General features: G+C 48.2%; 1 protein-coding gene across 1 annotated transcript in view; it reads right to left on the bottom strand.

Moving 5' to 3' along the window:
• The window catches only part of sh3gl2a (SH3 domain containing GRB2 like 2a, endophilin A1), a gene marked incomplete at both ends in the record, with an annotated part of 45,589 nt that extends 34,151 nt beyond the window's left edge, over nucleotides 1-11,438 (bottom strand). Inside the window, one exon of the mRNA XM_080535257.1 lies at nucleotides 11,394-11,438. Within this exon, the coding sequence (XP_080391383.1) occupies nucleotides 11,394-11,438 (45 nt within the window). The remainder of the gene's footprint in view (nucleotides 1-11,393) is intronic.
• Between the last annotated feature and the right edge of the window lie 2,051 nt (nucleotides 11,439-13,489).

Genomic DNA, 13,489 nt, shown 5'->3' with positions numbered 1-13,489 from the left:
GAGAGAGGGAGAGAGAGGGAGAGAGAGAGAGGGAGAGGGAGACAGGGGTGGGGGGACTGGTGCATAGAGCTTCTATCTGCTCTGCATTAAATTGGTTGTGAGGTCATCACTCACACTCATAACCAGAGACACGGGGGGGAGGGGGGAGGTGTAGGGTTAGCATTAGGGTTAGCCACATCAAACACAAACACCACACACAGTAAGTGGAAACAATAACAACAAACAGCCGCGCCACAGTCGACGTCTGTTTCCCGCTCCTTTTTCTCTCTCCCTCGTCGACTCCTCTGACTGAAACGAGCTCCTCTGTCTCAGGCCTCTACGGTGACAGTGTGTGTGTGTGTGTGTGTGTGTGTGTGTGTGTGTGTGTGTGTGTGTGTGTTGTTTGGGAGATACCTGGGTTTAAGTACTGCTCAGAGTCCAGCTGGGGAGCAGATGGGAGGAGGGGGGGCGGGGCGGTCTGACACGGGCGTGGGAGGAGACGGAGGAGAGGAGAAGTAGGAGAGTCGTTCACCTCCCGCGTCTCTCTCCTTCTCTCCCTCTCTCTCCCTCTCTCCCCCCCTCTCTCTCGCTCTCTCTCTCTCTCTCCCTCAATCAATACACACCGCTGCGGCCCCCGCGTACGCAACATCCTCCCCCCCCCCATCACCCCCCCCCCAGCGGTGTGATGATGGAGGTTAACGACTCTCTTGTCCTTCTCCATCATCTCTCTCTTCTCTTCTCTCCACACGTGGCCAGGTGTCACACAGGACATCGCACTGACAGGAACTATTCATTACTGGGGGTGGGGGAGGAGGGGGAGGAGGGGAGGGTGGATGGGAGATATACGACCATAGCGGTTTGAAAAGAGATATGCCTGGTTAACTCATTCAGTGCCGAGGGGGAATAAAGTCTCCCCAACTGGTTGACATTCTAGAGCACCAAACAGGGTTCGACAGTGCGACTGTTTTGGTCGCATTTGCGAGTGAATATATTTCTGTGCGACTTGGAAATACATTCAATCGCACCAGTGTGACAAAATGTTTTTTTTTTTTTTTTTTTTTCTAACACCAGGGGAGCCACCCCTCCTAAATGTCGTTGTTTGGTACCTGTACTATAGCAATGACAATAAAGACCATTCATTCATTCATTCATTCATACTGTGAGAGCCTCTGTGTCCCTGAGTAAGAGATCATGATTCATGGGGATCATGTCCCTCATGATCACAAGTGACCATAGGAGATAAATCACTGAACTTGTCAACATATTAACTTCGGGACCTGCAGCCAAAGACAATCACAGAAGCCAGGTAGGCTTACCTGTGTATGCTGCATATTAATGGCTGCTATACGGTTTGCATATTCACTGCTGTTTGGCTGATTGATTACTGAGTTGGTTTTGGAGTGCTGGCATTAACCTGGTTGGGCAGACTCGGAGCTGTGTTGTCTAGATGCTGTCAAATAAGGAATCTCCGCTTTGTCTCTTTGATTGATTGATTGAGTTTATTCATGGTTCGACAGTAAGCAGTAATCCAAGGGATGACATGTGAAAGTGTGAACACCTATTTCCAACATGGTCCTTTGATATTAACATACAAAGTCTATCTCCGTTTATAATGATAAGGTTCTATCTCCGTTTAGAATGATAAGGTTCTATCTCCGTTTAGAATGATAAGGTTCTATCTCCGTTTAGAATGAGAAGGTTCTATCTCCGTTTAGAATGATAAGGTTCTATCTCCGTTTAGAATGATAAGGTTCTATCTCCGTTTAGAATGAGAAGGTTCTATCTCCGTTTAGAATGATAAGGTTCTATCTCCGTTTAGAATGAGAAGGTTCTATCTCCGTTTAGAATGATAAGGTTCTATCTCCGTTTAGAATGAGAAGGTTCTATCTCCGTTTAGAATGATAAGGTTCTGTTTAGAATGATAAGGTTCTATCTCCGTTTAGAATGATAAGGTTCTATCTCCGTTTAGAATGAGAAGGTTCTATCTCCGTTTAGAATGATAAGGTTCTATCTCCGTTTAGAATGAGAAGGTTCTATCTCCGTTTAGAATGATAAGGTTCTATCTCCGTTTAGAATGATAAGGTTCTATCTCCGTTTAGAATGAGAAGGTTCTATCTCCGTTTAGAATGAGAAGGTTCTATCTCCGTTTAGAATGAGAAGGTTCTATCTCCGTTTAGAATGAGAAGGTTCTATCTCCGTTTAGAATGATAAGGTTCTATCTCCGTTTAGAATGATAAGGTTCTATCTCCGTTTAGAATGATAAGGTTCTATCTCCGTTTAGAATGATAAGGTTCTATCTCCGTTTAGAATGATAAGGTTCTATCTCCGCTTAGGGCAGTTCAGAGATATTGAGCGTCAAAGTTTTTACATTCCATATGTTCTGTGAGATGGAACCTTTGTATTTGATGAATTACTAACTCAAAAATGTAAACATTTAAAAATAACACCACACAGGCATTAATAAACACCTACAGTGTCAAGAGCCGGTTATGATAATTCTGATATGTTATGATTATGATAATTTGTTGTCGTCATACGAAAATTGCGCAATTTTCATTGTGCTACTGAAATTCTTGGTGTGCTACTAAATTTTTTGACATGGTAGCACAGTGCTACCTGGGGAAAAGGTAAGCGTCAAACCCTGCCAAAGGTCACTTGATTCTCCAGAAATGCACTCGTGACGATGAGTCGTTTAGTAGCCAATGAAAGTACTGTTGCTAGGTAAACATCGCATAAAACCACTTGGCACTCTCTGTGGTGAGTGTTACAGAACGCTTTGGCAGTTGGTGAGTTCAAATCAATTATTTAAAAAAGCTTCTAAAAAGCTTTCGAGGTTATTCGACGATACGGGGTTCAGTTAGAGATAGGCTAACACCTGGATTTAGCACGGAATGGCTTGTTTAAAATAGTAGATGAAGGAGAGGCTTGCGTAGTATGTTTACGTTCAACAAACGCACGGCTCTCGACAGCGCCCAAAAAAACACTGGTCTTTTCCCCAGACGGGAAGGAAAATGGCGGGCAAAAAATGCTGAGAAATGTCGGTTGAAACTTTACGCAGATGAAGAGGGGAGGGGAAGGCTCACAGCTGGTGTTACAAGGATGGAACAGGTCCAACACACCCCCACTTCTTTCTGCTGCACTGCAGAACACGCACGCTCGTGCGCACACACACACTGGTTCACTGACACTGTATAATAATCCAATAGTGGACATCATCCCCAACACAGACCGGAGAAGATGGACACCCCGAAACAGCCGGTAGCTGTGTCACCCCTGGAGGGAAGGAAACACTCCCGTACCATCCCTCAAGATAATAGTGTCTTCGACCAATCGATACACACCTCTGGGATGACATCACTCACGGCTCCAGTGCCATCAGATAGTGAGTCGTGTACTTTTACAGGGAGGGAGAGATATCAACAATATACAACAATATAATATAGAATTATCCCTCTGAGCACAGGAACAAGCAAACTCCAGGGCTGGTAACAGTGTTAGTCTGCAGTGAGAGGGATTACTGTGTGTGTGTGTGTGGGGGTGTGTGTGTGTGTGTGTGTGTGTGTGTGTGTGTGTGTGTGTGTGTGTGTGTGTGTGTGTGTGTGTGTGTGTGTGTGTGTGTGTGTGTGTGTGTGTGTGGTGAGGGAGTTCGATGTCCTACTCTCCGTTTTACTGCCGGTTTTGGCGCGAGTCCCGGGTTCGTCTCCCTCTCTCCCTCTCTCTCTCTCTGTGTTCCCTTCTCTTTCCATCTCTGCACTATTTATTTCTCCATCGCTCTCCCTCTCTCTCTCCATCTCTTCCTCTGATTCTACTTCTGCCCATCTCTCCTCTCCCCGCCCCCACCCATCTCACTCTCTCCCTCCCCCCATTTCTCTTGCTCCTGCTGTCTCCCCCCTCCTCCCCACTATCTCCCCACTCTACCTTCCTCCTACCCCCCCCCCCCCCCCCCCTCCCGTCTCTCCCTCCTTCCTTCCTTCCTTCCTTCCTTCCCTCCCTCCTTCCTTCCTTCCTTCCTTCCCTCCCTCCTTCCTTCCTTCCTTCCCTCCCTCCCTCCCTGTATCTCCTGGTGGTATGGTTCTCCTCTGCAGTGCAGTAGGACCAGCAGGGAGGCTGGATGACTCACCCACTCACAAGCTGCTGCTGCTGCCCCAACGAACGCACCGCGGGCATCAGCCGCACACACACACACACACACACACACACGCCTGACTGACGGACAGGTGATTCACTTACTCAGTCAAATGTTTTTGTTGTAGGTAAGTCGCTTTGGATATAGGTGTCTGTTAAAACGCCCCAAATGGAAATGGTACATTCCTATGCAAAGCCCACTGTTGGGATGGCCCTGTCCTGAGGTTCTCCATAGGGAGTGTGTCCCATGATCCTCTACTCCTCCTGTGTTCCTACGTAGAGGAGCAGAGGATCATGGGACACAGGCTCACAGGCTCCAGCTGCGCCCCTGGTCCTCTCTGGCTCATCACATATTCATGATGCAGGGGATTCCCACGCATGCTACAATATATATATAGTGTGTGTGTGTGTGTGTATGTGTGTGTGTGTGTGTGCATGCATGTGTGTGGATGCGTGATTGAGTGAGTCTGTGCATAATGTGTGTGTGTGGTGGTGCATGGTGTGTGCGTGCGTGCGTGCGTGCCTGCGTGTGTGTGTGTGCTCGTGCAATGGTCTGCAGTTTTAGCCAGCCCTTCCTATGACAGCCATTATTAACGTTGGTACTGTAATATTGTTGTTCCTTGTTCCAGCTCAGCAACCCAAACACAGCACACAGATCAGGCTGAATATGATTATGATTGTGTGTGTGTGTGTGTGTGTGTCCTTGCCGCGGTCGTCTAAGGCTATCCTCTGGCTGATGGTTTTCTCTGAGTGAACACATGACTCTCATCCTCTCCTTTAAAACAACCGCTCAACCACACCAGGACCAGACGGACCGCTGACACCAGCCGTCTTGCGATTGGCAGTGATCACGAGTGACAGCCGGGGGAGCGAATCACAACGGCCGAGAGGGACACCTGTCACAACGGGACAGTGTCAGTCGGCGAGTCAATGCCGAGGTTGTCCACTAGAGGGGCGGAACCTGAATGCAGAACACACCCGGATGTGACTGGTGAATATCATAGGTGGACTCCCGATTAGCATCGGATTAGAACTCGCTTTATTAATTGTAATGATTTGCGTATGGGAGTGATTTAGCCATATGCTGTGTGTTGGGAGCGTATCGATGCAGTGAGACGCAGCATCTGTAATATGATAATATAACAATCATATAATATAACAGACCTGTCATCTGCTGTTCAGTTCGCTAGTTAAGCACACAGCTTTGAGATAGTATACTACGCAGTGTCACATAGGGTCCAGCCCAAGACAGACAGACAGACAGAGAGAGAGACACACACACACAGACAGACAGACAAGCAGACAGGCAGACACACAGAGAGACAGCGAGACAGAGACGCGCACACGCACACGCACACGCACACACACAGGCAGACAGACAGAGAGACAGGCAGACAGACAGACAGAGAGACAGGCAGACAGACAGACAGACAGACATAGAGACAGGCAGACAGACAGACACACACACACACACCCAGAGCCCTCCTCTCTGCCTGGTTGTGTATCTGTGTCAATGCAGCTCAAGAGAAGGAGAAGGAGAAGGAGAAACCTCCAGAGGCCTGAATCATTTATCCCTCACAGCGGCCGACTGAGAACACACTGCTTGGTGAGGAGGAGGGGAGTGTTCACACACACACACACACACACACACACACACACACACACACACACACACACACTCCAAACCTCTGTTGATAGGTCTTGTTTATTTCCTTACAGTGCCTGGAGATTCTCTCCTGCACCACCGAGCGCTTTAACAACGCAGTGTATTATTCTAATCCCATTTTTTATTGACGTGTCGTCCATTTGCTTTTTCCCCCCCCTGTCCTCGAGTGCTATTGGCCGACTAGATGAGTCAATGGGATGCCTCTCGATGAACTGAACACTGCATACAGGTACCGGCTCATGACAAACGGTTGGTCCCACGGTGGGGAGGTACGGTCGTGAATATGAATATGAATATGAATATTGGACGGTCATTCTCGGCTGTGGAACTGAGCAGGAAAACCTGTCGTCCTTGTGACATTTCACGACCGCGACCGTCTCCGCTGGAAAAACACTGCATCACCCTGCAGCCTCATACGCTTTTTACCATCCTCTTTCTGGCTCCCTCTCTCTCTCTCCCTCCATCCCTCCCTCCCTCCCTCCCTGTCCTCGCCTCTCTTTCCCTCTCTTTCTGGCTCTCTGTCCACCCTCCCCCGCCCCCAACACCACCATGCCATCTCTTTCTCTCTCTCCATCCCTCTCTCTCTCTCTCCCTCACTCTCTCCCTGTCTCTCCCCCTCCCTCCCTGCCTGCTTCCCTCCCTCCCTCCCTCCCTCTCTCCCTGCGGTACATGTTCTGTACTGTATTTATAACTGCCCGTTGGCAGCTGGTTCTACTAGATAGAGCTGCAGACTGTCCACAGGCTCCTGAACCCAGAGAGACAGACAGACAGACACCAGATACCAAGTCTTGTTCTAATCCTAAGGGACCGAAAGCTGCTCGCTTGGAATCCGGCCGCAGACAGAGTAGAGGACACACGATCAAACATCGACACTTCACAGCTTAAAGCAGGACATCCATTAGTCGTTGGATATCAAGTAGAGTATGTTCATTAATTGTAATGCTGTATAGTGTACAATAACAAAGTGATATTCCTTCGTTCATTCGTCACGTGTCGACAACAACAGAACGTGTCCTGACACAGCTATTACCTCACGAGCCTGTCATGTGACCGGACGTCATTAGCTCTGCCCGACGTGCTCCCCTGCACCGTCCAGAACGTTTTTTGCTCCCGTGCGTAAAAACGCAGAGTGACGACATCGGAAAAGGCATCCGTGCCAACGTTCCGGCCCTAGCGCCTAGCGCCTAGGGTTCCATAGTAGCATCTGCTCCATCTAGGCTGGCACTTCTAAGTCACCGCTAAACCACTCGCATCGCTAAGGAGCTAAAGATCACCGTTGGCGTAAGGGACAGTCATTTACTCCCCCCCGTACAAATACTATAAATAGCACCCGCCGGTTCCCAGAAAAAACTAAAAGAGCTTCCCACTTTGAGTGGGGGTTATGAGATGATGTAATCGGAGGTGGTGCGGTTTGAACAGACATGTTCCTGCTTAACAGACAGAAGAGAGACAACACCAGAGTGTTTCACTGAGCCTATTTATAGAACAGAACAGTGTTTTTCAGGGAGCGGAGCGAGAGAGGGGGGGGGGAGGGAGGGAGGGAGGGAGAGAAGGAGGGAGGGGGAGAGGGAGAACCTGCCTGCTTTCACCTTCATGCTTGGTGCCTCTCCTCTTTTTAAAATGGCACCCGTTATTCAGAGCCCCGTTGCCCTTGTATGTGTGTGTGTGTGTGTGTGTTTGTGCGTGCGAGCGTGCGTGTGTGTTTGAGAGAGTGAGAGAGAAAGGGTGTGTGTGTGTGTGTGTGTGTTTGTGCGTGCGTGTTTGAGAGAGTGAGAGAGAAAGGGTGTGTGTGTGTGTTTGAGTGATTGCCTGTGTGCCATAAATCCCTCAAGCAAAGGCATCCCACATTGCTTTTTATGGCCAGCTTTCCCAACAGAGTCCGTGCTCCATAAAAACCTGGAATGAAGATGTGATATGGCCCAGCATGGAGGGTGGGGGGGGGGGGGGGGTACAAATAAAAACACACCACAAAGCATCTGCCACACAATCACATCACTCCAGTTAATTAGCAGCCAATCTCAGGCCCGTTCTGCCTGCTGCGCGCTGGTCCAGACTGCATCTACCGTTAAGAACTGATCTAGAAACAGCTGGTTCCTCCCACAGACCCGACCTCTGGATCACCACGAGCCCCACAACAACACTGCACACTGACCCCAGACCAGATGGAGCCAAATAAATGCTTTGGACTCTGATTGTAATGATATGGCGAGATATCACACTTGTATCTCAATGTACTTTGACCCCTTAATGAGGTGTGTGTGTGTGTGTGTGTGTTTGTGTGTGTGTGTGCCAAATGCATCAACACTCATTAATCTAATCTAACCTATCCCCATCGATGTCCAACCCCACCCAACAGACCCACACCCCCTCTAAGGCCTGTTCAACCTCCCTATCCTCGATACATCATCCTTCTCTAACTCCTATGGTGCAATTCTGCAATAAAACAACCTCCTTCACCACAACCTCCTTCACCACAACCTCCTTCACCACAACCTCCCTCATCACAACCTCCCTCAACACAACCTCCTTCACCACAACCTCCGTCACCACAACCTCCTTCACCACAACCTCCTTCACCACAACCTCCCTCACCACAACCTCCGTCACCACAACCTCCGTCACCACAACCTCCTTCACCACAACCTCCTTCACCACAACCTCCTTCACCACAACCTCCCTCACCACAACCTCCGTCACCACAACCTCCCTTCACCACCACCTCCTTCATCACAACCTCCCTTCACCACAACCTCCTTCACCACAACCTCCTTCACCACAACCTCCCTCACCACAACCTCCGTCACCACAACCTCCTTCACCACAACCTCCCTTCACCACAACCTCCTTCATCACAACCTCCTTCACCACAACCTCCTATGGTATGCCCACCCAATGTCCAACCACACCCGCCTTCTCCCCCCATCCCCCTCTCCTCTCCTCCATGCCAAGCCAAAGCAGTTGCCCCCAAATGACTAGAGGCAATCTGGTATATCAGTGTGTGTGTGTGTGTGTGTGTGTGTGTGTGTGTGTGTGTGTGTGTGAGCCTGAGGGCCTGGTGGTTGGATTAGAGGGCTGTGGGGACCCAGGAAACCCTGCTGTCACTGGGAGACTGAGACTGGGAGGGGGGGGGGGGGGCAGCTGCACTGCTTCTTTGCTGCTTGCCAGGAGCCAATGGAATCATACATACACACACACACACACACACACACACACACCATCACACATACGAATCTGTACGGGATGCACACTGTCAAAAGAATGAAGTCCCAACTCAAATATACACTGTCAGTGACACAACCAATGGCAATAGAAGTACACGTACACACTCAGATAGGTTCACCCAATACACACACACACACACACACACTCACACACACATAGATTCCAACCAAGACAAGTGCATATGCACATAGATCTAACAAACACATGCACACGACACACACACACACACACACACACACACACACACACACACACAGGCAGACAGAGAGACAGGCAGGCAGACAGACACACACACACACACACACACACACAGGCAGACAGACAGAGAGACAGGCAGACAGACACACACACACACACACACACACACACACATCTGCAGGGGGGAGATAAGGCCTGCCACAGGGTCACAGTCTGCAGTGGCAGCTCCCCCCTGGTGACAGGAGGGTGACAACCCAGACTCAGTCACAACGACCGCCTCCACCCCCAAAAAACATGACACTTGTGTGGCGATATTCCATACGGCCAGCCAAACTGAATCAAGCACAGCTAAGTATCTGAAATGCTTTTTCATCTGACTCATTCCGAAACCACAGCGTTGTTTTCAATGATTAGCTTAGCATCGCTACACGTTAGTAACACGTTAGTAACACGTTGCTCTCGCGTCGCGCTCGAACGTCACACACGTCAGGGGGTTTCAGTGTTCAAGGTCTACTGAATAGTAACAGTGGCTTTCAAATAGCCTTTAATGGTGCACTCAAATCGCCCTTCGGGAACAATATAGTTTTATTACCGAACTGAAGTCCAAACAGTTAATATCTTCAGTAGACAGTTATCTCTGTTCTCTTATCAAGGGACTCTACACCACTGTCTGTTGATGACTATGTTTGTGCATCGGGAGTGTGTGTGTGTGTGTGTGTGTGTGTGTGTGTGTATGTATGTGTGTGTGTGTGTGTGGGTGTGTGTGTGTGTGTGTGTGTGTGTTTGTCAGTGTCACAGAGATGGGCCAGAGTGACAGTATGGTGAGTCAGCCCCGACCCTGCGACCTCCCCCGCACCCCTCCAGCGTCGCCCGGCTCAGCCCGGAGATCAAACGTAAGCCCTTCCCTTAGAACCAAACCACTCAGGGCTCTGGTGCACCACGCGCCCTTAGTCATTAATCTCCCACTCGGACAATCGTTACTAAAGGGGCACAGAGAGAGAGAGAGAGAGGCAATGCGCAACTGCCACTGTTCATTCACAGAGTCTTCAATCCTAAATAGTTCAATGCATGGTTAGGCCTGGCTTTCTCTTCATACGTAAACAAGATGAATGCTACCTCAGTAAAGGACTGGGGGCGGACCCTTCTAGGAGGAATTCTAGAAGGGATTCTAGAAGGCTTCCTCAAGTCTGAGCATGTTGTTGGCCCACTAGATCTGCTTCCATGTCAGAACCGGCTATTAACATCATTTAACGTTATAGCGGCTAAAACAGGTGATTTCGGTACTGGTGGGGGTGTTGGGAAGACTAGTCCATCCATGGTTGAAGGAGATGTGACTTATTGTGTTTGGCAGGACAGCCCTGGCCAGTCCGAGGCGTGCGTACATAGAGGGCGGCGAGGTCAATGCGCGCAACCGTGGAGGTAAAGAGGGATTTCCGCTTGGGACGCACGACGCACGGTTACGCAACGACTCTTTATAGCGCATGAGTTATTGCCTATTCCCCGTACGGTTAAAAAAAAAGAAAAAACACCCCAAAAAAGCTAATTAAAACGTGATTGATCATGAGAACGCACTCTAGGCATCGTGATCGATAGGTTTATGAGCTCGGGATTTTCGGTGCGAGGCGGAAAGTCATCTGAAGGGTAGAGGGACTGATGTCGTCGCCGTTCCATCATCATATTCTCATGGCATCTGTCCTGCCCACGGCGACCAAATGGGATTAGCGTGAGAACAATTCTCATTTGTTTGTTTTTTCGCGGTCTGAAATCACCTCTGCGTTTAGATTTCAAGGATTGATTCAAAGGCACGTTTTCAGGCAAATAGGCCCTATAACCCGGCGGGTGGCGCATCGCTATATGGCGCGACAGTCATTTTAAACGAGCCTAATTCAGGAGGGATCGGAACACCATGGAGCAGATAGACCCTATCGTGCAAATGAGCTAAAACAGCGCCTATTCTCCGCAATAATCCGCATTAAGTCAAGACGCACCACGAAGAGTATGTTTCAGAGAAGCTCACACGACCGAGTGACGTCGCCGACCATACAGCGACCCAAACCCCGTTGATATTATAGCGATGCTTCATAATACCACCATTGATCAAATGCCCTTGAACCTGCAAATGAACTCGATGTAGGCGACTCGATGCATAAAAAATAAAATAAAAAGACAAGCATATCTCCGGTCGGGATCAGACGCGTCTTACCTGAGTGGCTTTGTGGAATTGCTTCTTCAGCCCCGCTACAGACATGGTTCCTGTTTACACGGCGATGTTCTAGATTGATTATTAACCTGGTGTGTTTGTATATGTGTGTGTGTAGGGATCTGACTGAGTGGGATGGTGATATAGCTGCCGAGGCAAACCCCTCTGTGTTGCTTGCCGTTAACCACCGGGAATCTCCTATGAGCGGGGGCGTCCAGCCGTAATCAGACTGGTGGATGTCAAACCCACATGCGGACACGCCAGTGACGTGGCTCTCCGTAGCCAGGCCCCTTAAAGCTCCAGTGTGAACACTCAGGCTGCGTTCGTCAATTTGCTCTGGAAAATCTGATCAGCACTCATGGAATGCCTCTTGTCCAATCAAATGACTTGATCCCTTTATGACGTTGGACCCAGTGTGCGCTCCGGCGCTCTCAGAGCGAAGTTACGAACGCAGCCTCAGTTCTTCTCTGCGGCAGTGCACACAGCACGCCACGGCATGGTGAAACGCTCTAATCACGCCATTTTAAGTAAGCACAGTGTTCCGTATAAGGCGATAGGGGAGCTAAATCGGGACATGACAGTACACAATCTCTGTCACGAAAGCAAATTACATAACTGGAATGTTTCCAGGAGTAAAACATTTAAAAAAATAAATAATAGTAAATAAACAGGATAGGCCGAGGCGATATCCTCCGCTCTCCATAGGATTCTAATGTTATAATAGGAAACACATAATGTGCTTTGTCTTAAGATGGAGACATATCAGAAAATAATACTACACAATCTAGGATGCTGTTTTTGTTTTTAATTGAAACATTAAACCGACAGATCCGAGTGAGAATGACTTGTGAGTTTCAGCACCAGCGGTTTCAGCACCAAGGACAGCGCCCGACAGCGGTCTAGTCTTGTACAAGGTTACATAGGTGTTCTCGAGACCAGTTTCTTCAACATTCAGCACTATTGATAGACCACATGGTGGCACAATGTCTTATTGTCTTTAACTCACTCAACTGCCAAATAACTCCGATATACTCACCACCTAGATTTAGTTTAGGTACAATACATTGATTGGCTACAAAATAAAGCACCATCATTTATGCATTTTTGGCGAATACAGTCACCGTCCTTCGACACTGTATAATGTTACATTGATTGGCTACAAAATGAAGCATAATAATGTATGCATTTCTAGCGGATAAAGTCACTATTGACACTCTAGAATGTTACTTTGATTGGCTACAAAATCAAGTGTCATAATTTATTTTCATAATATATTTATTTTTGGCGAAGAAAGACACCCATGGCACTCTAGAATATTGACCATTTGAGTGCCTTCGTTCACCCCCATAAAAACACTTTAAACATAACTTATTGGGTTTAAAATCCTAAGGTCATTCGCGAGTGAATGATATTATTTCAGAAAGGTCAATCCCCCCTCCCTTCAACACCTACCCGTATTTACCTCACAAACAGCCTCTAACACAGCTACAAGTTGAAGCATCATCATTTATGCATTTCTAGAAGACACCTTTGGCACTCTAGAACGTTACTTTGATTGGCTAAGAAATTAAGCATCATAATGTATGCATTTTTGGCGACACCCATGGCACTCTAGAATGTGACCATTTGGGGGACTTTATTCACACTGCAGTAAATCAGTTTTTAAAAAAGGGGTTAAAATCCACACCAGAAAATACTAAGGTCATACGGTATAATATTGTAAGTGAAGGCTTTTGCAATGTCATTCGCAGGTGAATGATATTTCAGAAAGGTCCATCCACCCTTCTTCAACCTTTACTCCCGCCTGTGACCTCACAAAGAGCCTCTACATCACTCAGTGAAGATTATCCAGACAACAGCAGGAGACAATGGAGCTTCATATTCAGGTGAAGGGTCTTTCACAGGTGACAGGACATCAGATCTGTCAGCCTTAAAGACTATGGGCCTAGCTGCCTAACGCCCGCATCCACACTGTCAAAACATCACAGCAAAAGCTAATAACATCATCAACATGGAGTAAAAGTAAGTCATTTAGCAACTCTTCTACGAGCAAGACCAGAAGTATTCAGTTCACCATCTGCTAGACACACACATCCCAT

Source organism: Nansenia antarctica (genome assembly GCF_963989245.1).
Source record: "Nansenia antarctica genome assembly, chromosome: 6".
NCBI lineage: Eukaryota > Metazoa > Chordata > Actinopteri > Argentiniformes > Microstomatidae > Nansenia > Nansenia antarctica.
The sequence above is the reverse complement of the archived record's forward strand: the minus strand, read 5'-3'. Positions and strand labels throughout refer to the sequence as shown.